General features: G+C 30.6%; 1 protein-coding gene across 2 annotated transcripts in view; it reads right to left on the bottom strand.

Annotated features, from left to right (window-relative positions):
• Window positions 1-27,871, bottom strand: part of l(3)80Fj (lethal (3) 80Fj) — a 102,059-nt gene extending 74,188 nt beyond the window's left edge. Inside the window, exons 1-10 of one of the 2 annotated variants that reach the window (XM_076511221.1) lie at window positions 27,833-27,871; window positions 21,232-21,334; window positions 16,714-16,906; window positions 15,562-15,670; window positions 12,276-12,374; window positions 6,906-7,040; window positions 6,321-6,389; window positions 4,429-4,537; window positions 3,907-3,981; window positions 239-367 (exon numbers count right to left, since the gene is read on the bottom strand). In XM_076511221.1, the coding sequence (XP_076367336.1) occupies window positions 239-367; window positions 3,907-3,981; window positions 4,429-4,537; window positions 6,321-6,389; window positions 6,906-7,040; window positions 12,276-12,374; window positions 15,562-15,670; window positions 16,714-16,906; window positions 21,232-21,334; window positions 27,833-27,868 (1,057 nt within the window). In that variant the 5' untranslated portion in view covers window positions 27,869-27,871. Of the gene's footprint in view, window positions 1-238; window positions 368-3,906; window positions 3,982-4,428; window positions 4,538-6,320; window positions 6,390-6,905; window positions 7,041-12,275; window positions 12,375-15,561; window positions 15,671-16,713; window positions 16,907-21,231; window positions 21,335-27,750 lie in introns of both variants that reach the window. The other variant, XM_076511222.1, reaches the window with a different exon arrangement.
• Between the last annotated feature and the right edge of the window lie 25 nt (window positions 27,872-27,896).

Here is a 27,896-nt window from a genome sequence, read left to right as displayed (position 1 = left end):
GCCTTTTATAGTTAATGATCATGCACTTATATTTATATATATGAGATTTAATTACAATGTGGATACGATAATGCACCTCATAATCAGTTTTAAAACCACAAATCTGTAGCTATCAACTGAAGAAATAATAAAAGCTTTTTATGGGCAGGTACAGATATACCAAATTCCATGATTTCTAACCCCAACATAGTCCTGTGTACACATTACATCAATTAAAGAAATATTCATCAGACCTTACCATTAAGAATGCTAAAGAAGTGTTCTATGAGATCCTGGACAGGCTGAGGGCTGCTACACTGGCTTGCTAAGTTTTGGCATGCTGTTATTGCTTCTTCACGACACAAGTCTTCTTTTGAATGCAGATGGGCTAAAACATACACATTTACATACAGTGGTCTTTTTAACTCCTTCAGTATTAATCTTTTCATTATGTCTGACAACATTTATACTAACTATAAAGTTTTTTCATTCATGTTAACAAATTATGGAAAGGCTCAAAATAATATCAATTGCATTAACCCTCTTGCAACAAGTCACACCATTTTATCATGTCTGTTGACTTGCATTCAAAATGTTATTCAACTACTTTTTATGAATTTATGTCAATATATTTTGAATCAAATTGTAATTATAATTCAAACTTTAATATTATATATGAGTTAATTTCTTAATTTAAAAGTAAATAATAAAAGAACACACCTATATATAGATTTCAGTAAGTCACATGGTATGCTGAATGCATCATGTGTTTATGATGTCAAAATACTAAATGTATTGTTTTGTGCAATCACCAATTACCCATATTAGCAAGCTAGAGTATGAAATAAGAACCACATATAATTTTATTTTGCTGAAATATGGTTTATGTACTGAATCAAACACAGTGGCCCACTTCACCTCTTTTAATTTTTGGAAATGGTTACTTGTATACACTTACTTCAAAATCGACAGCTTAGAATCTCCCCAGTGGTTTTCTCAGCCATTTTAACCTGTAAAAAGGCTACCACGTTTCTTCAAATCAAGATTTCAAGAAGGTAGGTTGTGTCTTTAGTATGTTTGAAGTTTCATTTTTTAAACCTAAATACAGCTGACTTATTGAGCTTAATAAATTGTAGAGGAATTCAATGGTATCAGTATAGTTGTTCATGACTTTTTGGTTATTCAACTGTATATATAAAATCTAAAAAATAATTTTGTTTGATATCTTCCATGTCAGAAATTTTAAAAGGCTTAACAACCTATGTGCAGCAGCAACAACCAAGTTCAAAGGTTGTAGCTGTAAAAAATAATTGTTTGCTTCACTTCTTTATTTATTGTTCTGTATTTTAAGAAAAATAGGCTTCATAACTTATTTCTAAACAGTGGTAATACATATATAATGTATAATATTTGAAATATGACTATATTACAAAATACTAATCCACTAAAACACAGTCAAGAAAGGGAAGACCAAAGGCCAGTTTTATATTACTGGATACAGTAATATGAGTGCACATGCACTGCAGTTATGTGACATTAGCTAGGTATGACTAAATGGTCATTATAATAAAAATATAAATATAACTTTATTAGACTTAAGCTACTTTGATTAAACATTTATATTTTCATGTTATAATGTATTAATTCTAGAACAAACTACAAGCATAATTTATATTTATTTCCTAGCTTTTTTTATGATGCTTAGAGGTATATAAAACAGCATAAAATAGTCTTACTGAAAACAAACACTTGAAATCTATTTAAGAGGTTTAAGAGATTACACAAATAATATTTGAACATTTTGGATATTTGTTTTAATCATAACATGAAATTACTTTGCACTCAGACTGATAACAAAACAGACTCTATATTTTCACAAACAAATCTTTGATAAAAAATATTTCATTAAAAAGTCTGATTTTTTGTATAAAAACTTGTAACCTTTACTAAAAGTCTAACAAATCTTGTGAAGATATGCATGCTATATCAAAAGTTATAGAGGAAACACTTAATATGTGCAAATCTGTAGATGAATTCTTGTACATTATACTGAGCCTGTTGCAAAAAGGTCAAAACATTAATTCTGTTAACCCAACATATGTGGTGAAAGTGCACATTTTATCACCCTTTTAATGAGCTACGTTAAATATTTAATTACAAAATTATAAGATCAAAGTATGTAAATAAACTTTGCATAAAACATACTTTAGAATTAACATTTTTACACCATCTAAGTTTTAATTAACTTCAAAAATTAATATTTAAATAGTCTCAATTTTCACTACTCTATGTCATATGAGAAACGTTAATTTCTTTTTGTTCAATTTAGATTTTTCATAGGTTTCAGTTTTCAACCAATCAGAAACACAAACTACAAATAATAACAGGCCAAAATGTAAAATTAGAACATCCTATCTTTTTATGTTGCTATAATATCATATATTTATTACACCCACAAAAGAACATCTTCCCCATCTCTTCCTGTTTTTGAAACTACTAATTCACTTACATCTACTTGTCACATGGACATGCTTTTTTTAACTGATAAATAGTTTTTTTGAACTACATATATCAGATGATTGTCTGTTTACTTTTGACAGCCAAAGCCAACAGTTCACAAAAATGTCTGATGTGTATTTATTGAAACAGACTAAGTGATAATGGAATGTTTCTAACCCATTTAAAGTTTTTTTTTAATTTCACACAAAGCGAGGGATATCTTCACTCGCCTTCCCTAATTTAGCAGTGTAAGACTAGAGATAAGGCAGCTAATTATCATCACCCACTGCCAACTCTTGGGCTACTCTTTTTCAATGAATAGTGGGACTGACCATGTTTGGTGTAATGGTGATTCAAACCCATTACCCTCAAACATTTAAGCCACATAGTTTTGAAAACTGCTACAATATATTTTTGTGTTTTCAAATTAATATTTGACAGCTACCAGCTACATGAATGTTTTAGACAACTAATATACTTAGAAAATTAGAATTACTAATGAAACACCCAAGTTATACTGATTTCAAAACTAAGTGAACATTTCTTTTTATTTATTTATTGTTACTCATTTTTTGGAAAAACTAAAATGTAAAATTTAAAAACATTATTTTCAATCAGAAGATTGAAAAGAATTAAAAAAAACATTTAATTTTTTTATAATTATTCCTTGAAGTCCTTGCATTATTTGATGTCATGTGATTAAACCAGATAGCTTGTTTACCTGAAGCTCTCTCGTAGGAATATTTGATAATTGTCACAGTAGTGAAGACAATTCAGTGAACAATAATAAAATTATAAAATTAATAGAATGCAGATGTGAAAAGGTTAGAAACTGAGGTTGTTACAATAAGTAATCAAAGTTTTGTAACAATCTGCAGCCATTCTAGAAGGAAAAAAAGTATTATTTATTTCATATTTTAAACTTTCCATTTAACTGTACATTTTAAGGTTCTACTATAGTTAAGTGTCAAAGTAAAGAAAACAGGAGTTAGAGTACAACCCAAGAAACTTGATATCCTCTTGAAACACTCTACAAGTTATGCAAATGAAATATAAAAACTATACAATGAAAGGAAGTATGAAAATCATCTTTCTCTCAGATTGACTCAGTAAAGGTTTGTACATTTACAGAAATTTATTTAGTAAAAATCTGATTTTCTGTGTAAAACATACATGTAATTTTTACTAAAAGCATATCAACTTTTGTGAAGATGCACTCAGTAGACTCAGAGTCATACTATCGCAATCACAAGGTCAGTGAAATTGTCCAACCAACATGTAGAGGATATAATGAAAAATACCAACTGATCAAAAAACAAGTATTTAAACACTTCATCTATAATGACCTAGTAGGTTTTCAGAAAAAAGCTATAAATATGATACTAGAATTTAAACAAACATCACATCTTTTGGTAATGAGAAACTCACTTGCTAGGATTTTTCCTATCTCCATAGCATACTGGCTTAGGTCTAAAGTTACTCCTGACAGAACATGTCCAACAGCTGTGAATCAAACAAGAAAAAGAATATCTTAAGGCAATAAACTGTAAATACTTCAAAATAACTTTAAACCTGAAAGGTAAATAATTAAATTCATGTTTTAGAAAACAATAACAAGATAATTTTTTTTATTGCTTGACAAACATCATATAAAAGAGCTACAAAAAACTAAATTTACACAAAAATATTATAAAATTAACTGAACTAGTTTTAATACAATATTAACAAAAATATATGTATGGTACAACAGATTACCTTTCTTACTGAGGATAGTAAAAAATACACATAATACTGATAGTAAAGCTCAAAAATATACAAATCAATTTTGACACTAAAAATGATAGATTTCTTACTAAAGTGTATAAAAGAGTTAAGTGTTACTGAAAGCAAGCACAATATAAATTTACTTTGTTACTACAAATAATCCAAACAAAAAACAATAATTCATACTCTGTAGAATAACTTCAGGGTTTCTAAGCATGGCCTTCTGAAGTGCTGGAAGTAGTAACTCTTTGAAATCATCGTGACTCACTTGACGAAGCAGATACCGGCTGTGTTCCTAGAAATAAAACAGTTATGAGAAAACATTTTGTAATAACTTCCACAAAGTAAAAATTGTTCAGAGAATAGCAAAACAAAGCAGCCTGACTGACATTAAAAGATACTGCATAGAAATTATATTATGATGTCTTTTTCAAGTAAATCTCTTAAACTTTTGTTGAAAGATATTGTGAGGTTTCAAATAATTAATTTTTACTTCATTTACCACGAGAAAAAAGGATTTCTTTTGTCTGAAACAAAATAATTTATCATAAAAATAAAAACAAGGTTATTCTATCCAGTTTGCAAGTATGAGTTTTACATACATGTGTCAATGTCTACACAGACAAATTCAATTACTTTAAAAAGAGTCAATTATTTAAAGCTGAAAAAAAAAACAACTCTGGTAAACCATGAAGTAACATAAGTAAATCTATTACAGACTGTACAATAAGAAACAAAGTTGAAAAAAATAAACTGTCTTGTGAATTGGATTCTAAAGTAATTGTATCAGCCTGAGTCGGCTGTTGACAAGTCAAGAGAATTGTTTAGTTTTCATGAAAGTGTGATTTCCTCCTATGTAAACAATTTTTGTACATACTTTTAAGTTGTTTTGAATATATAAAATTTAAAACAAGTGGATTGTGTGCTGTGTGTTTACTGTTCAAATTTATTACCAATAAGTCGCAGACATCTACTGTAAAACAATCCAAAGTCCACTCATATAGCATGCATTTGTATCATACTAGCTGACCATGATGAGGCCTTGATCAAGTTCAGATCACTTTATGAACAAATGATCAATACATATCTCAGAATGGCTGATATCAGTATTAACACTTTTACTGATAAGCAGAGAACGTTTTGACCTTACTAGATCATCTTCAGGTTAACAAAGGGATCAATATATCATGATCAGATTTTAACTTTTATTGTTATTACCTTATATACATATTGTGATCTGTGGTGACTGTCCAAGAGTTTGTTTCCTGTTTGAAAAGCTGTGCATGCAGACAAAGCTCAACATTCACTTTTGAAATGACAGGAGAACAGACACAAATAATGTTGATGCCAAATTTTATTTCTCAAGCAGGATATTCTACACTAAATTGTTAGGAATTAATCACATTGTCATTCACACTTTAAAATGTGATGTCACTTAAAGAATAAAAAAATTTAGATTTACTGTATGTTATTGTTGAGCAGCTCTTAGCATGATTGAAATGCTCAATTACTTTTCACAGAATGAAGTATAAATAGCCCTGAGTGAAACACAATTAACACTTTTAAAGTCAATGAAATAATTAAGATTGATAGATTAACTTAAAACTTTTTCCATCAATAGGGATGAGTACTTTTACTTGTTTAAAAGAATTATAAATTTTGTAAAATAATTATAATGTGAAATACTGTTAGATTATAAAAGGATACTGTTTTATTTATAGCTTTAATTTTAAGATTACTTGCTTCTAATATTTTCTAAAATTACAAGACTACAAAAAGATATTGTTTTATTTATAGCTTTAATATTAGGCTTACTTGCTTCTAGTAATTCTCAATGAAAATATTAGACAATAATGGATATTATTTTTACTTCTAATGTTAATATTAGACCGAAGCTAATTTTTCATACTCTGTATGATTTAACTGAATTTATTGATGTGGATATTATATTAAATACAGTCAGATCTTATACCACTTTTATTCAAAGCATTTATTCATCTTACAAGAGGTTTTACTAATTACCAAAATAAAGATGGTATTCTTTGAACTTTAAGATTATTTTTAATTACACAACTTACCAAAGCAAACAAAGAAGGTTTTGTTTTACTTCCTAAAATGATTTTCGTGAACAACTCCAAAAACTGTTTCTGTTTCAAAAGACAAGTCAATTAATTATGCAACAAGTAATCATATAAAAACTGGCTTTAAATCAAGTTGAATTTTCTTATATAAATGTACACCTCCTAATTTACTTAATATTTTTCAAGTTATACTCTGAATGGTCTTAACACGATTATGGATAGAAAACCAATAGTTAAATGATACAAAACATTTTATATACATTTCAAAGGATTTAATTCAAATGTATTAAAAATTATTTCAAAATTTATAAAGGAAATATTTTACATAATATCTATTTCACACAAAAAAATATGCCCTGTCCAGAATATGACATATATTTCAATGAAAAACTATGTGAAACTGGAACAAAATTATTTTCCATTATTATACCTGGTTTAGCTACTGTTTAAAAGTTTGAATACAGAGAGGAACAATTTGAGTTAGATGTTACGTTCTTGCGAAATAACATAAATTGAAGCATTATACTGTTAATACCTAGACACACATGCTTATATATAATGTAAATAAGTGAGTTACATTACCTTGTGTTTTGTTATGGTAACGGAAGATTTAGAACCAGTCAGGTATTTTACCAGAGTCCCCCATATGATCAGTATATTAACAGCTGGTTCACAGGTTTCCAGAATCTCTAAGTAATGTGTGATACTTGAAGGATTCTAGGTATCAGAGAAAACAAATACAGATCTATGAACTGACTTTTTCAATATCAACATAACAATAAAAAATATATCAACTTTTACGTGAATCTCAAATCCTATCTAAATACAACATCAACACTTTTGATGATTTAGCATTATGATAAAAGGGTCCACAATGTTCTCCAGAACCCAGCTAAGGATCTGATCCTTTCAATTAATAATTTCTACACAGACAGTAAAGATACTGTGAAGGGTCTACATGGTTCTCTGGAACTTGACTAAGAATCTGATCCTATTATCCAAAACCTCTATTCATACACAAAAAATGGTACAATCATACTAAACAGTTGTTTATTTAAGTACATAATGCACCTACAAACACAAAATAACAACACATAAAATGCAAACGTCTTATATCTATCAAAATGTTTCCAATTTTTTAACTATGCTATAACAGCTATTAAAAATTCAGCTGAGCTCATCAACATACTTATTGAGAGAATAAAGTGTGATCTGAAAACGAAACAAATGGTTCAATGTATGAGAAATAACATAACATAATATGTCACTTAATAAATTAAACTTTGGCTTTCAATTGGTTATAAATAATACAATATTAAACATTAGATACAACTATGACACCAAGTTTTAGTGTCTTACATTCAAGATTTTATTAAATTAAGTTTTGTTTATGTTATACCTATTAGTGCAGCATACATTCTTAGCTAATAATCCATATTTGAACAGTATTTAAACTTAAGTTCTTAATAAGGTAATATCTCAAAACATCCTGAATTTCCCAATGTGTGACTCATTTCTTAAGCATCTTCTCTATTTTATCAACCATCCCTTGAAAAAGCACAAAATTAAATGTAAATTAGTTGTTATAGAATAGTCATTGCTCAGACAAACTATAATTCTGATCCATTCCAGAACTGCTGAATAGAAAATTATACCAGTCTTGCCACACCCCTCTGTCACATCCTCTCTTTCAGGATTGGTTAATAGTTCTCTCATATTTAATTATATTCTACCTATAACTGGTAGAAAGTCAAGATTTTCACCTATCAAGTGACACATTGCATAATGCTGTGTTCTACACTGATAAGTGTCAATTTTACTCAGAGTACAAACAACATTCCAGTGAGAAACTTAAAGACAAGCTTGAATAAATTTGTAACAAGTCTCATCAACCAGTTAGAAAGTTAGAAAAATTGCGAGAGTTATGGGAAACTGTCTACTTTTTACATGTTACTAGTCTATTCTTGGGTGCAATATTTAATTAAATAAAAATTACTTAGTGCCTTACTACCATTAATACAAAATAGTAAGCTTAAATATCTTTGCCAATCAACAGCAAAAAAAAAGGGCTCAGATAGACAAAAACTATACTTTTTTCATGTCTATTCTTTATATGAAATGTAAAAAAATATGAATCATTATAGGTTAGTTAAAATTAAAAGTAGGTAAAATAAATAATAATGTTATAATCAAAATGTTTCATAAGCATGCATGTATGTAGCACATAGGTAATGTAATTTGATAGTGTAACATGAGTTGTATATGACCTGAGTAATTTATAACTTATAATGGCACACACAGCAGTTGACACAGTTCAAAGAGCCATAAAATTTAATTATAAACAGATGTACACTGTTACAAGCTTAAAGTCACTTAAAGGATAAACAAATGTAGTTTTTATGTTACACTCTGAAGTAATTCTAGAAAGAAAGAAAGAGTAAATTAGATTTGTTTCAATTTATTAATTTTTGGTAGTTGCGAAGTAGAACAATTTTTTAAACATATACACTATGTTAAAAGTAGAGGTATTAAATCTATAAAGACTTGAAATGAGTACAGAGAGGTCACATGGTCGGAGTTACGGAGCCTAGTTTACATGTTTTCATTTAGATATACAAGCAGGATCACCAAATAATACCAGTGGAATCAAGATTGAGTGGGTTTTGTATGAAGCTGGTTGGAACCAGTTCTAGTACTTTCTGGATGTCAAAACAAATGTCTCTATTTTTGCTTTGATTATTCAATGTTTCAATTTAAGTTATTTCAGAGATAGGGAATAGTTCTGAAGATTACACATTAAATAACATTTTATAAGTTTGTATAGGAAATGCATTAGGGTCAGGCTTAGCCTTAATATTAATGTAAATCTCCAAGTAAATGAAGACTACATAAGTAATTCACTATAAGAAGCTTTATGGCAATATTCTATCTGATTCACTGTAAACAAGTTTATTTTAAGTTTAGACCCACTGTAAGTAGTTTTATGGTTATGTTCTGTCTGATTTAAGTTCTGAGTGACTTACTGTAAGTAGCTTTACAACTCTGAGAAGTTTCATAACAAAGTTCTGAGCAGTTTGCTGAAAGTAATTTCATGCTGTCTAATATATATACCCTCACCACAGAACTTTGAACAGCTGTTGATATCATCTGTCCAATGTACAAATGTGTCCATACAACAAATAAAAAGCTTTTGAAATTAAACATGTCCAATGTACGAAACTCTGTCTACAGTGAGTTAACTCTAAACAGTTGTTAAACTCTGACACCAGCAAACTAACACACTACTTAAACCAAAATAATAAAACCTAAAACTAATTTCTGTGCTTCCTTTACCACTGAATCATAGATTATATTTGTGACAAATGGAAAATCCTCAAAGCATAGTACCTTTCACAACTAACACAATATTTTAATGAGAGTCTCTTCTAAAGCTATGCTGTTCCATTGAACTGAAATACGTCACATAGTTGTACATCAGGTACATAAAAGAAAGACAACAAAGAATTTGTATCTAACGACTACAAGAGTAATACTATTTTGAATAAATAAATTATGACACTATTTAATTAACACATTTTGTGGGTATTTGATTTCTTCATTTTTAATGACCACTGTTTCATTATTAACTTCTATACATTTTGTCGTCAATCCTTCTAAATTAACCTCATCAGTTTCCAATATCTTCTTAAAAAATTTTATGTGTCATTGTTACCAATTTTACTTTATATATTTCAAAACAAGTTCATCTTAAAAAATTTTCACCAAAAGTGCTAGCCTTCAAACCTTTTAATACAAAATAAACTGACTTTTTAAAACAAAATCTTTTACCAGTCTTAAAATATTTTTTTAACAGAAAAAGAAGCCTTAAGCACCCAATGGTAGCCTTCATATTATTTATACATCTTAGTGGGTTTTACACACTCAATGTAATTTCATTAACATTAATTTGTAAGTCTTCCTGTAAGTTGGTATTTTAATGTGTTTTTAAAGCAATGATGCATTACATTATTCTTTTACTTTCACTAACTAAAATAACCGAGTATGTTTATGTTTGAATATATCATTAATCGTGATGACACCCACCTGATAATTTAATACACTCTAATTACTGTAAGCTTAAAATTTATGTAACACTGATTCATGCTGTTACATTCTTCTTGTCAGTTGTTACATAAATATGTTTTACCTGTGAGTTTCTATTTTTTATTTTTACCTATGTACAGTACAGTGAAATAGTGTTAGAAAAAAAAGACAATATTTTGTTATTCTTTCCATGCCATTACAGAATGTAAATTTCAACACTATGATAATGATTCACTGATTGACAACTGAATGAGTCAGAATGAGAATATTTATCATTCTTTAGAATTCCCATATACTTATACAAAGAGCATATCATAATGGTTCCACTTAAATTTAGGGTCTGAAATAACTGTTATGGTATCCCATGCAGTGTCTTAACTATATAGAAAGAAGCTAGCATATGACACCAATATATAAGAAATCAATTTAACAGTTTTCCACAAACAAACCTTAATAAAAAGTGTTCAGCATTATATATCTTAAATTTTGTTGTCACGTCACAGCCAAAAAAGCAAAGAGAATTGTTAGTAGAGCAGAGTTTGCATAAAGGCTTTACATGATGCTGGTTGGACTCTCCAACAAATTGCAGCAGATTTTAAATGCTCCCCAGTCTCAAGTACACTGTATATGGTGAGACTGAGAAATGTAAATAGGAAAGGAAGAGGCAGAACACCTAAACTCAATGATACTGATGTTAAGTATCATCATTTATGCAGTCTTCAATACAGAAGAAAGGCTGCCACTGATCTCAATCATCAGATAAACATCCATGTACCATATGACAGAAAAGTGTCCAGATCTACAGTCTCAAGAAAACTCAACAACAATGGAATATTTCATTGTGTCGAAGTTTAAAAACCTTTACTTCAACCTCCAAATATGGTCAAGAGAATACAATTTCTAAAATGTACAAGAAACTGGACTATTGATGATCAGAAAAGAGTGCTATGAACAGGTAGGTCCAAGTTTGAAATATTTGGTTCAAAACATAAATTGTACATCTATCAGAAGAAAAGTGAAAGACATTTTAATGCACAGAACCTATCCTGAAACAAAGAAACAGTGTGATGGTTTTGGGGTGTTTTTCTCCTGAAGAAACAGAATAAATTTGCATAGTAGATGGAACAATGGTCCAGTGGAAGTACCATCAGATACTGATATATCATGGTATACCCAGTGGTTTGTCTATTATTGGTAAAAGATTCTATTACCAAAAAGATAATGACCCCAAACACTCACCCAACTGATGCAGAAAATACTTAGCTGAGAAAGAAGCTGCTGAAGTCATTCAAATGATACAATGGCCCTCCACAGAACCCCATAATTGAGCATATCTAGAATTTAATAGATTAAAAACTTGAGAAATCAAAAGTTATTTCAAAGAAACTTCATGGGACAGTATTAGATATTTGGAGTAAAATCCCATAGGACACTAATTAAATATGTTGCAACAATACATAAAAGACTGTCTGCAGGTATTAAATAAAATTGTGAACACACAAAATATTAACTTTTTGCTGAACTCAAGCACTTCCACTGAGTTTCTGTTGTACTAAATATGAAAATAAGAAAAATTATGATGTTTTACCTGTGTTTTTATCTTCCACTGTTCTTTGAAATTAGCCTGAAATCTAATTTCTGACTTTGTTCCAACATTTTTGCTCACTACTATATTTAGCTTACTTCAGACCAAAAATTACAAAGAAACAGTTGTTGAAAATTAATTGTCCTGAACAAGTGTTTACAAAATACTTATTGCATAACTGAGTTTTAAAGGGTCTAGCACTTTTGGACTTGCTTCTCCTTGAAATAATGTTTATTCCTCATTATACTGATAAAAAAGCTCTCTTAAAGAAATAAAGATTTTACCTCATTCCATAGCTGAAAGAACTTCTTGTTAGCTTTGTTGCTCAACAAAGAACACCTGGCACCAACAATGCACATTAATAGCACAGATTGGGTCTGGATCTAATGACAGTAAGAAAAAATATGTTAAAACTAATAACAAACAGATGTGGAAGTTTTTACTTATTCTGTCATCAGCAACATTTAAAAAAAAGGTGTATTAGATATGCATAAATACAAAATAAATAAAATCTTTATATTGGAGAATATGATACTTAAAAACAATGAAAATGAATTAACAATATAACTGACACATAAATTACCTCATTCACTACAGCTGGTACATATATGCTCTTATATGTTGTTGTTTTTTTCTGTCCACTGTATCAATATAAGAATCAATGATATTGAGTAAATGTACAAAATATTCTGTGTTTTCCACAACTTCAGTGGTGTTTGGTATTGCAGCAGTGAGTTATGCTAATAGTAGTCTCTCCAATATCTTGAAAAAAACTAATGCATAGAATGCAGAAATAACTGATTACTCTATGCTAACATACAGTGGAAGGTAAAACAACAACATTACCATAAAATTTTACAATTCAACACCTTTTAGGACAAGTAAGAATCCATATTTGTACCAGCTGCAGTGAGCAGAAAAACATTTAGTGGTCACATATGCATCAAAAGCAGTGAATGAATTAAATACAAAACTTACAAATTGGAAACTAAAATACTGATAAATCACTGATAATATAAGACACCTGAATACTAACTGATGTTAGTATATCTTTACACTGATTTAAACAGTTTTAGTTGGAAACATTACTGTTGTTACTTTTAATCAGAGTGACTTTTACAATTAGAAGTTGTTGCCCTGTTTTCAAAGTCATCTTATTTTTTGTGTCTCAAGGTTTTAGTAAGTTACGTTCAAAATTTAATTAAACTACTTTCTTTTCATGACATACAAATAACACAAAAATGTAGCTAATAATCTATAAGTTTCAAGTCTTACTTTTATATGGCAATGTTTTGAATGCTCCTGAACTTCCTGCTGAGAATTGTGACATTTTCACTCCAGCTATCCCCTCTTCTCTAATTTATTTACCACCCATTCAAGAAATATGAACTTGAATGTATTGGGTTGAGGAATAATTCGTGAGCGTTTTTTCATGTTGAAAAAAATATATTCATAAATGAAACGCTTTCGCAAAATATTTCATGTCATTTGGTAGATAATTTTTTGCTCTAATAGATGGTGTGTTTGATTTTCATATGTCTTTAATTTTTGCTTTCATTTTCAGCTCATTAAATGGAATGTCAAGTGGACAAAATCGAGCATTTTCGACACCATCTGCTTTTCGCATTTAATTTCTTGCAATTTCGTTTAAAACAATGCATACTATATACCTAGGTATTACATGAAATAAAGTATCATAATAAATGTTTTGGGTGTAATGTGTTCATGCATTGAAGTATTGTATAGTCTTGCATGTAATGCTTGAATGAAATTATTTAAAAATGCTCACAGATTATTCCTCAACCTAATACATTACTCATTATGATATCATCATTGCTTAAGCAAAGGATAATGTGTATATCCTTCAATGTTATTTAGTTACAGAGCCATGAAATAGACAACCAGACTTTTACTACACTCATCTGTCACATCCTCTCAGGATTTGTTAATAGTACACTATTAATATTATATTTATTACTAACAGAAAGCCAAGGTTTTCATCGGTCAAATGACATATGATATTTCAGTGTTCCCTGAATGAAGAACTGTCATTTTCACTAGCTTCATTCTGACAGGAAACACATGCATTAGGTATGTTGAATTTGTAACAGCTCTTGCCACATAGTTAGAAAACCAGAAAACTGTGATGGTTACGAGACATTGTCTGTTTTTAGCATGTTATTATTCTATATTCTTTGGTGCATTATTAAATTAAGTAAAAATTATTTAGTGCATTACTACCATTAGTACAAAATAGTAAGGTTAAGTGTCATAAATATTTAACAGTGTATTTATATTTATTATTATAAATGTAAAAATAAGTAACATTTTAGGTTTCTTAAGGTTAGATTAGGTAAAATCAATATTAATAAGAAAAAACTTCTCATGAGGTACACTCATAAGTAGCTCATGCATAAAGTAATTTGCTCTCATAAGATGAACTGTGTATTCTGAAAGTGATTTACAACTTATAATAGTAGTTAGACAGGTTCAAAGGGCAACGAAACAAAGATAAAGTATGAATAAATGTACAGTGTTATGAGTTCAATGATATTTAAATAAACAAATGTAGTTTCATGTCACAATTTGAACTCATTCCAGAAAGAAAACAAAGGATAATTTAGATTTATTTCAAACTTTTTTGTGGTTACAAAGTCAGTCAAATTAACCAACCTTGTTTAAAGTTAGGGTAGAAAAAATAACAGATAAAATAGTTTTACTGAAAAAGAAAAATATTTAAAATTTATATAAGAGGTTTTAGAGATTATGAAAATGAAATTTGAGATTTTTGAGAGGAAGAAAAGTATTTTTAATCTTACTGTAGAAATCTCTTTGCATTCTGACTAGTAAAACGATATACTATGTATATTTATGGGCAAATATTTAATAAAAATACTTAGTTCATAAATATTTTTTTTGTGTGTGTTCTAAAGACTTGTAATATTTACTCAAATCTTCTAAATTTTGTGTGAAGATATACATGCTGCATTAAAATGCAGAAACTATAATCAGTACAAAATAGTTAAGAGGTCGGTCACTTTCACAGACCTCATAACGAGAGAGTTAATTCATATGTTATGATTTTTGGTTTCTTCATGTAATCATATTGAAGAGTAATAACAGAACTTTTTTGGGGCCTAACTAATAATTTAAAAGTTTTAGTACATTAAACTTTTAGTCAATACAAATTCAGTTAAATCCACTACTGTGAGAAGTCTAGACTTTATAGTTTCTAAATTCAACAGCTACCATACCAAAGACACTTGCATAATAACTCTTATTATTATGTAAATAAACTACATATAAAAACAGCAGTATCAGTACCCTGAGATCATACATCCTCTATACATAATGTTAATGTGTACCAAATGCCTGGTATTAGGTTTACAACAAGCTTTGGTTTTAAATTAGTTCTGCTAAGTGCCTATTCAGATCTAATGGTTTTTGCCTCTTTGGATGAAACTGATGGATCCACTACACTATTATGAACCAATTTTAATTATCACCTCACATATTAAAAAAACAAAACAAAATTGCAGTGGATATCTTTTCAAACAATTCCACACTTACTAGTCTCTTCACTTCTTCACTTGAACACAGAGCAGGGTCTTTGAAAATGCTACTTGAAACAATACAGGACCAGCTTAAGACTGTCAAACAAAGCCGACTACTGCTTCTCCTAAAAATCAAAATCAACTAATCATATACCTCAAACTATTTTAATGCCTAACATTTTATTTGTTTGTCCAAACGTCCAAATAAACATGTGGCAATACTTGACAGTTTTAATACTTGAAATTCTTTCAGGCAGGATTAGCATATATTAATCTAAGAGATCTTTTTCCCTCTTTACAGCTATACTTTTATGTGCCAGTAATACTAAATGTGGGGCACTGGCATACCAGGTTCAATTTTATCACTCATCAGAACCTCTAACAGCCTACTCTGAAATCTAAATTATTTTAGACAGGATTAGAATAAAGTAGTCTGTGAGATCTTGGGCATGGTCAAATATATGAATCAAAAGATTTTGACTGATTGAGTCAAAACTTATTATTAGATCTCAAATTGTTCAAGCCATGACAGAGCTATGAGCTGAATGTTTGTACTTGAAAAAAAACAAACTTACAGCCATTCTACGAGCTGCTATGCCACAGCTAAGAATCATTACAACTTTCTAAGACCACTTAATGACATAAATTCTGACTAACATTTCTACACAAGTTATCCTGAAAGTTATGCCAAAGCCTATCAGTGAATTGAACTTTTATTAATGTTAAATATGGCATGATTTGTAATTAAAATAATTTCAAATAAACAACCATTTCACAGAATCAATACTAAGAGTAACATTAATGATAATTATGGTGGCCAACAAACAGAATGTAGTTATTATATCTGTAAAAAAAACAAAAAAACATTTCATGAAGACAATAATTTGTGACACAATGATTGGTATTTTTATTTTTTGTTCAAATAAATTTCTGCACCTGAATTTTTTTCCCATGAAACAAATTTAAGCTGATTAAAGTTTTGTTATAATTAAAAGCTGTTTGGACAGTATTAGTACTCACAATGTTCAAGGCAAGACTTAATAATAAAACTGCATGTATACACTTTTCTGTAATAATATAGTTAAGAGCTTAACAACACTGGTTAATTAAAGCTGATACAAGAAAAATGAGTCACATTAAGTGCTAGCTGTCAGACATAACAACTTACGAGGGCACAAGGCCTCTGTTCTCCTCGGCAACAGTCTCAAAGGAGCTGATGAGGTACTTTGGTGCTGTCTTGACCTCACTAACCAGTATTTTCACATATGATTCAACAAGGTATCTGGATTTGTTATCATTGTACCTAGGCAATGTAAGCTGCAAAACCTTGCACACACCTTTCACAACATTTTCAGGTAGTCCTAGAACAAAAATTCAATGTTTTCAACTGAAAATTAATGTAAAAGAAACTTACAAACAAAAATTCTATTTATAATGCATTCTTAGGTTATTTTTCCAAAATTACACATACAGTTATATATACACATAATTAAAACAAACAACACTCACCTTTGGACATGAATAATAAAACACACACATGCACATATATATATATATATAATTATCAAAATCAGCACCCACCCACTCACAGAAAACAAAAATATTTGGATACATTTAGCATATTAACCCACCACCAAATTTTTTTTTTAATTCCTTGATTGTATAAACCATTTCACTAGCTGTCTAGGGCTTATACAGTTGTTGCTATTAGCCACATGGAGGTATTTCCAATTTTTAGCATATGGCCACTTGCTGCAACACATTTCAGTGAACACACAATTTCCACAGCATAGAACAGCAGAATGTTTGCTGAAGTGTTGGATTTTCTCTACTACTAGTCTTACAAGCCAATACTCAAAAGATTATTTCAAACCCCAAAACCAGAAAAATATTTTTTATGCCAAGCAAATCTTTTTTCTTTATTTATATTTACTTAAAAGTTTGAGCAATGAAACATAACTTTAGCTCACCAAATGATAAACTATCACTATACTTAAAGGCATGTAAGTTTTAATAATAATTTATTAGAAAATAAACTTGTACTTTTTCTTCAACACATTATAAAAAAACTCAAGAGCTGAAATGTATTTAACCCTCTTTCCACAGACATACTTTATTGAGCATGTTACAAGGTTTTTAGTAAGATATATTCAAAACTGTATTAAGCTATTTTTTTACGTTATACTAATTAGAATTGCATAAAATCATAATAGTATACAAGTTCTAAGTTCTTAATTGTATATGGCAATGTTTAAAAAAAAAAATCCTGAATTTTCCCTAATATGAGACTTGTGGAATATTTCTATAGGCATTTCCTCTTCTCTATTTTATTCACAATTCCTCAAATATGTATGAAATTTAAAGTAAATTACTCACTATAATATTGTAATTGGTCAGGCAAATCATAATTTTCTTAGCCATTAATCTTGTATGGTTATATTTGGTTTTATAGAAGAATGCTAAACATTCCATAAACAGAACATATAACCAATGAGTAAGTACTGAAAAGTGCAGAAGCACAGAGAAAGACAACAGTTTCATAGAGCACATAATGACAAAAGGAAGAACTTGAAATACCTATAAAAATAGAGGGTAAAAGAACTAGAGAATGACTTTATCAGTAGCACTACCAAATGGATTTCAGTGTGACTGAGACATTGCAGCCTACAAAAGACAGGAAACTATGGTAAAATAAAAATATCATACCAGTCTTGCCACACCCACCTACCACATCCTCCCTTTAAGGAGTTGTTAACAGTACTCTTTTACTCTTAAGAGTATATTATTAATAACCAATAAAAAGCCAAGGTTTTCATCTTTAAAATGATGCATTATATTACTTTGTTTCCTGAACACATAACTGTTCTGCTAGTATAAGCTTGATTCATACAGGAAAATTAATGACTAACTTGGATGAATGTGTTACAGTTCCTTCAACAGTTAGAAATCCAGAAAAATTATGACAGTAATGAAACATTATCTGCTTTTTGCATGTTACTATTATATGTTCTTTGGTGAAATACTTAAGAATCATTCCATACCAACTCACCTAGGGCTTCCCAGTTTATGTCATAAATTTCATTGAAAAAATGTAAGCAAAAACTTCCTTTTGACTTATACAGCCATGCAGAACAGCTTCAGAATTTTGCATGGCTGAATAAGTCAAAATGAAGGTTTTGCTCAAATTTTTTCAAGAAAATCTATCACATAAACTGGGAAAAGTTCTTTTTCTGGGTGAGTTGGCATGGAATGACCCTTAATTAAGTCAAAATGATATAGTCCACTACTGCCATTAGTATAACAAAGTAAGGTTAAGAGTCATCAACAGTCAAAAACAAAAAAAGACCTGGATAAGTATTTTATTTCTTGTTTTTACTTGAATTCTTTATTTATTGTTACAAAAGTAAGTAAAATGTACAAACAGGAAACTGTATATTAACCCTTAAATGGCAGCCATCATCAACTGATGCTGCTACCTACAACATTTGTGCTGTTTAAGGGTTAATTAAGATTAGATTTGGTAAAATAAATAAAAATAAAATAACTTTTCAATAGGCACATACATGAGCAGCTAGAACGAGCTCATGGTTAGTATAACATGAGCCACACAGTGTCCCAAATGATTTACAATTTATAATGGCCTGAATAGTAGTTAAACATGGTTCAAAGAGCAATAAAACTATAAAACTTAAGTATAAATACATGTATACTGTTTAAATATAGTTAGGATAAAAAATGTAGTTTCATATTCCAAACTGAAGTCATTCTAAAATGATAAAAAGGTACATTTAGATTTTTTTTCAGATTTTTGAGATGAAGAAAAATATTTTTAATCTTAACATGAAAATTACTTTACTTTGCACTTGGACTACTCAAATGGAAACAACCATAAAAAACTTTACATACTCACAGACAAATCTTTTTTTTAGTTTATCAAAAATACTTCACTAAAAAAAATCTGATTCTTTGTTCGTAAAAGACTTATAATATTTACTGATGACTCCCACACTTTGTGAAGATATACAAATTATATTAAAAGTTAGAAGTATCTAAACTATAACAACCTTCAACAAGTACAAAGTGATTGCATGGTTGATCACTTAGACCAAGTAAATGTTGAGAGAATCAATAAAAACATTTTACTGATTTTAGCTTATGCATTAAAACTAATAAAAATTGCATATTTTGATCATGGATTGATATCAGTAAGCTGAAAATGTAAACATTAGTGTTTCTAAGTTTCCTAATTTTTTTCTGAACATGATACGCCACTAGAAATTAATATAAATTGTTTTGAATAATACAGTGATAATTTGAGCTTTGTAACTTACGTGCAAACATAATTTCGCCAATCATTGTTTCTCAGCTTTCACTGTTGTGATACAATGTACCAGCCTAATGTCAGCTTTAAGAAGTCATATGTATTCGGTTAGTCTTTTTATTATTATTATTTTCAACTGTATAAGTCAACAAGGGCAGTAATTCAATGGCAACTGATAGAGATTAGAACTTAGTGACAAAAAATTATCTTGGTGATTAACTGCTGAATGAAAAGGTGTTTTTGAAAACCTGAGTTACAATTACTGTTACAGTTTGCAAAGTCTGGCTTTGTTATTTGGCACTGTATTTGAATTATGATGTTGAAGTATGACATAAAAAATATGTGAAAAGTTTAGCTCATTTTGCACTCAGCTGTATCTAGTTTCTTTTAAAGTTACTGGAAATAATGTGCGTGTATACACACACACACACATTTATATTTTTATAAACATCAAAGAACTATGGGATTTTTGAGTTATTTTCAATTCACCACACATTTTAATCTAAATTAATAAAGATATATGAATATTTTACGATTATGTTTTCAATCTTACCTTTGGTGGAAAAGAAATCTTAACACATATGCATATATGTACACACACACACACACACACACATATATATAATAATTAAACAGTTGCTCTTCCAAATAATATAGAATAATATTATCCACACACCAAGGTTAATTTAGGTAACTGTGTAGTGAATGAAAAAAGGACTAAAAAATCCTGAAAATCTGACATATGCACTACTATTGTAAGAGGCCTAATTGTATTTATTCACTTTACCGATCTAAGCTGTGCTAATGAGTCTTGAATAGACAAAACTACAGTCCAAAGCTGAGGATACAGCCAATGAAAGAATGCCTTAATCCTCTACATCTCAGATTCTCTTTTTAATTTTACCTTTGGTAAAAAAAGAAAGAAAAGAAAACTGCTAGTGTTACAATATTGGTATAGCACAAACTTGTATTTATTACACACCACTGACTATAAAAACAGCAAAATATGATACTGTACCTTTTGAACCAAAACAAATTCAAGCGTACAATTTTATAATATTTTATAGGAAACCGTTAAAATACTGTAAAAAACAAAAATTAGGAATTGAAATTAAGAACAAAGTTAAACATGTTTTATTGTTTCTTAAAGAAAAAACCTATCACAATGAAACATTTGAATTTTTTGGACCTGCAATTTCAAACAAACAAACACAAAGTATTTCATTTGCAGAAGTTACATAATATGTAAAATGTTCAACTCAGATTTCAGATTATTTCATCCATTAGTTCTTTTTTTGAAATACAATAAACCATAAACAGGTGTGTCAAATCAATCTTTTCTGGGCATTTTAGAGTTAATATTACCTTCTTTGGTCTTTTCTTCAAGTTGCTGAAACAGTTCTCGTCTGCTTCTGAATTTTTCAGTTTGGATTTTTATAGGAAGGTCTTTGAAAACACTCATCCTGCCCTGTAAAATAAATTAGACTGATTAAAAAAGCAAATATTTAATCAAATCTGTTTAAGCAAGTTTAGGCACACTCCTAAGAAAATACTGAATAACTAAGAGTTTTGTTAACAAAAATCATGTACTCAATACAAAATCGGACCACTTAACTGGTCTGTAGGTATAGCTCTTGGGTAATCTGATGTGATCTCTAAATGATGTCATAAGTGAAACAGCACATTGATGGAAAAGAGATCACACTCATAAACCAAATGACTGAAGTGGGTGAAGTATAGAAGTGGAGTGAGTGTGAATCTTGAAAGTATGTGACAAAGACAGATACAACTTGAATAAAATTCACATGGGTATTATCACAAAAAGAACCTTGAGAATATTACTGGTGGCAGAAGAGCTTTACCTAAGACTTACACAAAACCCCGTATGTATGTAATATAATCTGATTGTCAGAAATAAAGATATTAAAATCATCTTATTTACACTTAGTACCTGATGTTCAAAATTAAAATAATTTTATAAAGTGTTGCTAATAAAGTAAAAATGGATGCCACTTGTCAGTTGCTTACCCATGGTTGATGGTTTTGGAAATTAGGACAACACACTACCCTAAGAAAGTAAACTGAGAAATGCATTTTGATGGAACTCTACAATTAAAAAGGAGAGAGAGAACAAACAGTGCTTTGGCTAGTGTTGTCCTCTAGAGCAGGGGTTCCCAACCGGTGGGTCGCGACCCCCAAGGGGGTCGCAAAGCCTTGGCAGGGGAGTCGCGTAGCCTTGTTAGAAGTAGCTTGGGATAACATTAATTTTATTTCATCAATTACATTTTCATGCTCTTACATTTTGTTTTGTTTTGGTGCAAAGCAAAACGTGTGCCACGTTAGTTCAATGTCATTAGGTGATATTACGGGTGTATGTATGCGTGCCTGTGAGTGAGTGTGCCTGTGTGAATGTGTATGTGTCTGCAACTGTATGTATGTGTACTAGTGAGTAGCGAGTATGTGAGTGCACGCGCATGTACGTATGCTTGTGTGTGTGTTTGCTGTCGACACGTGAGTCACATGTCCGTTGCTGATTGATGGATGACGAATTGCGAGACTGGCCACGCTCCCTTCCCTCCCAATACTTACCCCATCATTATCCATGGCTAAACGGCGCAGATACTCAGAATGCTACCTCAACATTGGCTTCACCACTGTGCTCGCCAATGACGGCATCAAGAAATCACAGTGTGTTTTGTGCCATGCTGTCCTGAGTGCAGAGTCAATGAAACCATCAAAACTCAAGCGTCATCTTGAGATAAAACATCCAGAACACGCAAAGAAGGGTTTGGATTTCTTCAAACGGCATGAACGGTGTCTTAAAAGGCAAAGAATCGATAGAAGTGGGTCGTTTCAGCAGCAGAGTGCAGCCATAGTGGAAGCTTCATATGAGATTGCATTCAAAATTGCTAAACAAAAAAAGCCTCACATGATTGGAGAAACACTTCTTAAACCCTGCATGATGAAAGCAGTAAATCTTATTCTTGGAGAAGCAAGTGCAAAGAAGATGCAGCAAGTATCCCTGTCAAATAATACTATACAGAGGCACATTTCTAAAATGTCTATGGATGTGAAAGAACAGGTTTTGATTGAAATCAAGGGTTCCCCTTTGTTCTCCTTTCAGCTTGACGAGTCAACAGATGTAAGTTCATGTTCTCAGTTGCTTGTCTTCGTGAGATACATTAATTCAGGTGACATCAAAGACGAATTCTTATTCTGCAGTGCACTTGAAACCACAACAAAAGCTGATGATGTCATGGAAAAAGTTTCAACTTTTTTTCAAGACGAAGATCTTCAATGGGAAAACGTGTGTGGGGTTTGTACGGATGGGGCACCAGCTATGCTGGGATCGAAATCAGGATTCCAATCGAGAGTGAAGAAGCTAGCACCTCAAGCAAAGGGCATCCACTGCATGAATCACCGATATGCTCTCGCAAGTAAGACCCTCCCTGCCTCTCTGCAGGAAGTGCTTGAATCTGTAATCAAAATTGTAAATTATGTGAAGACTCAAGCACTCAACACTCGCCTATTCAAAGAACTAAGCAAAGACATGAATGCTGACCACGAAGTCCTTCTCTTCTACACAGCAGTACGTTGGTTGTCGAAAGGAAACGTTATTAATCGTGTCTTTGAAATGAAAGATGAAATAAAGCTATTCCTGGAGACTCAAGAAAGGAAAGATCTTGTAGCTCACTTCGAAAATGAAGCATGGAATAAAAGGGTTGCGTACCTAGCCGACATTTTTGACCAGCTGAACAAGCTCAATTTGAAGCTTCAAGGAAGGGAAACACATGCTCTCCTTTTTCAACATAGTCTTCGGGCCTTTGTTTCCCGAACTGCAGAACTGGCGTCGGAAAACCAATCTTGGAAACATCGCTATGTTTGAAATACTTTGTGGAGTGACAGATGAGTCTCAGATCCAACTGGATCAGTTCCTCAAGGATGAGATTACCGAACATCTTCAGTCTCTAGAAAAGGAAGTCGAGCGTTACTTCCATGAGCTATCACAGGAACAGGAGGCCCTGGTAAGGAACCCATTTTGTTCTGAACTTGATGTATCCAGCATCCCAGATGATATCCAAGATGAATTTCTGGATCTAAGGAACGACTCTTCAGCTCGTGATCTCTTCAAGGTGAAATCCGTGACACAGTTCTGGTGCGCTATGTATCAGTCATACTCCAAAGTCAGCATGATAGCTTTGCGTGTCCTTGTTCCATTTGCTTCTACCTACTTGTGTGAAGCAGGATTTTCCACTCTTGTGAATATAAAAACAAAGAATAGGAACAGATTGGATGTTGGAGATGACATGAGACTGGCTCTAACAAACGCTTCGCCACAATTTCAAAGCTTGCTGCTGAAATGCAACATCAGGCATCTCACTAGCTGGGTTGGATAGCTGTTCAAACCTATGTTAATATTATTTTAAGAAATATATGTTCTTTTTGTGAATTCAGGTTGGACCAATGTGATTTAATTTGCTAATAAATAATTACAGAATTTTTAAATATTTTTTTAGATGTTTCTTTCCCTCTCCTTCACAGAAAATAAAAGAAAAAGTAAGCTGCTGATAGTAAGCCCTAAGTAGGGGGTCACATGGGTTTCAAACTTTTAGGTAAGGGGTCGCAAGTGCCAAAAGGTTGGGAACCCCTGCTCTAGAGTATAAATTAACAATTTTGGCTTTATACAGGAAACTCAATTCACTGACTTTTCCCACATTTCAGTAACTTTTGTTTCATATTTACATACTCTTCTTTCTAAAGATTATTCTGCACATTAAGTTTTAAATAAATTATAAACTTCAATGAACTAAAAGGCCACATTGTGACTTAAGTGATTAAAATATGTAAATCTTAGTAATTTTTAACTTTCCAAATATATATGTCGTGCAGACTTTCTACTGAGAAGTAACACCTGAAAAAACTTGTTATAAAATCAAACTATTAAAACCAGTGAACTAAAGATATATATGTTTAGTTTCATGTTAAATACACATTCCTAATTTATCTGTACATAAAGGTAAAATAACATAATTTAGAACCAATGTAACGATAAATTTTAATTTGATTAAAATTTTTAGGCATCACATGCATAGAATGTAATGATACTTCTTTCTCCTGGAAGCAAGTTACCATTAATACTAGCATACACAGAAACTGGAGTAATGTATGCAGTTCTTGTAAGCATGATGCATTAAAGTAGTATTATGCACTATCTCTCATTGGTTTCACAACAGATTAATTTGATTTTTAACATGAGTGTAATTAACAATCAAAGCATCACTAAATTATGTTTGTTTAGTAAAGTGATTATATTTTGATACACACACTTCTGTTATTACCATTAATATATATATATATATCACAGACAATCATGAACATCATACATTTAATATCTAACCTTTACAAAAGCCACCAAGTATCACACTTGATTTCTCCAAATATGAGGAGTCGTGAAAACCAAAACATATTTGTACAGATAGAATAGTATAATTACTATATACCCATTACAATTTTAGTGATAAGGTGCAGGGGTGGCCATATAACTTTACAAGTGTTGGTATAATAAGCCTAAAAAAAGACTGTGTGGGATCACTTAGTCAAGAGCAAATTGCATAAAATTTCTCATAAAAGGAAAACTGTGGATTCAATTTTAAACTATCACTTCTGAATTAAACTATTTTCTGTTATATCACCATTTTCAACAAAAAACAAACACCTTTAACCAGTAGTGATTTCAAATAAAATGTAATGTTATTAAAATATACTGGCTTTTCTACACATTAAAAATTGGTAATCTTACAATAATTATTTTATGAATGTGGCACAAATTTATTTATTTAATTTTGATTGGTCCATAAAGGTGTTTACAAATGTTTGACTGCCTTGACTACACTTTTCTGCTTTTTTGTTGGGCAAGCTTTATTTTACAAAATTTATTCCAATTAACTATGAAACTTGAGGTTAGGGTATACTGAGAGTGGGAAGTAGTGCTTGACCTGTCATTTTTAACAGGTTTTATGCAAGTTTGTTATAAACATTACACTAAACTATAATATTTTTGTACCTCCTTTCTTTTAATACATCCTTCAGAGATTTCAAATGAGAAATGTGGATTGTATTTTGTGGTAAATTACAGAAAAAAGCAAAAATGTTTCACTTACATGCCTCTTTACAACAGACAAGTACTTTAAGGTGGAAAAAGGTGTAGATTCAGCAATCTAGCATGATTTTTGTCATTAATCCAATGTTAAATATACGAATACATGATAAAAATACTTTTAAACAAATGTAAAAACTAAGTTTTGAAATGTGAGGCATTCTCAAACATTCTTGAGGTTAGAGTGACATTAGAGTCCTGACTTTGTCTAGCAACATGATCACCATCTTGACAGAGGGGCAAACAAGAGTAAAACAAGTAAAGCTGATGTGCATGCAATTTATACAGATCTACTGTATAAACACATTGCTGCTCTGTAAATTATAATTTATTTGTTATTGTTTGATAGTCAAATTAATAATTTCAATTTCTTATCAGTACATGGGGAAGTGGTTGGCAGAGGCATTAGAAAGATATTAAGTGAAATTACAGTTGTCTGGTTCTGATTCTTGCCCTTACCAACACTATTCATGATCAATGACCCAAAAGAAAGGTCCAGTGTGCAATACCCAGACGTGTACATTTACCTGTGTTAAAAAACTGGGAGGCAATATTTACATCATATAAAATGCACTAAACACACATAGTTATAGCTAGGTTTTAGCTCCCACAGCTCTCCTCTTGCTTCCTGTGTTCTGTGTTTAATAGCTTTTGGATATAAAACTTTTTTCCTTTTTAAGTAGCTTGAATGGTTATCAAATAAAAGAAATATTCTGGACTTTTCTACTTATTTGCAAGTTTAGAACAATAAAAGATCATAAACATGAACAATCACTACAAGCCTACATGGCAGGCAAGTATTCAGAATGATGAACAGTCCCCCTTAATTGCACTATTTATTTGCCTCTTTGCCTTGTGGACATTGCATTATTGGATGGCAAAGTTTTCAGATGTCAGACTTTTACCATCATTCCCCTTTCCATTCAGTTGTAGTTCCAGTCTGGTAAAGTTATTAAACCTGTTCCTCATAATTTTTATTTGTAAATGACTCTTGTAGAAACTAGTAGTTATTATACATTAACTGCATAATCTAGTTCACACTACTATTAAATTTACTGCTGATAGAATGCTGATAATATAAATGATGCATAAGCCACTACTATGCCTGTCACATCACAGCTGGTCTTGAGTAAAAGGTCTCAGTGGCATTAAATATGACACATACATAGCGTGACTGGCATGTTATTACAATTATATATTCATTATTCTTTTTTGCATTCACTTATAGTTAAAAGCTTTACACACTTATATTTTAAATTAAACTTTGCCCAATTACTGTAAAACTAAGGCAACTGTATGCGATTCAAAATGTACAGTGTTAAAGAGAGCTTGGCCGATTACAAGAGACCGTGACACGTGCCACAATTATGGTGATAAACTGATAGGCTTAATCACACTAAATATATAATGCGGAACTTGATTTTATTGAAATAAATACCAAATGTTATTAATGTTAGTACTAACTTGTTAAAATAAATGCAGTTAACTGCATAGGCAACAAATTAGAGAAATTAAAGAATAAACTATAAAACTGTCAAGCTAAATATATTTTGAATAAAAATTTTGTAACGTATTCTAAAGTTGAATTTCACAACTACTAGTACAATCTCATTACGTGAAACACTAACTAGTGTTACTGGTAAAGTAAATGATTATGAAAAAACACTAAAGCTTTTTTAACATAGTACTGCATAAAACCTATATATGTTAAAAGAAAAATAACGTACAATTTTATTTATTTTCAACCATTAACACCTGCAAATGCTTTCCAAATACTTCACGTGTTAGTTAACAAATTTAACAACTCACCGACAGCCACGCCACAGTACTAATAGTACATGCCATTAGTTATCTGATGGTATAGCGAAATTTT

The sequence above is a fragment of the Tachypleus tridentatus genome, chromosome 7, assembly GCF_004210375.1.
Source record: "Tachypleus tridentatus isolate NWPU-2018 chromosome 7, ASM421037v1, whole genome shotgun sequence".
NCBI classification, from domain to species: domain Eukaryota; kingdom Metazoa; phylum Arthropoda; class Merostomata; order Xiphosura; family Limulidae; genus Tachypleus; species Tachypleus tridentatus.
The sequence above is the reverse complement of the archived record's forward strand: the minus strand, read 5'-3'. Positions and strand labels throughout refer to the sequence as shown.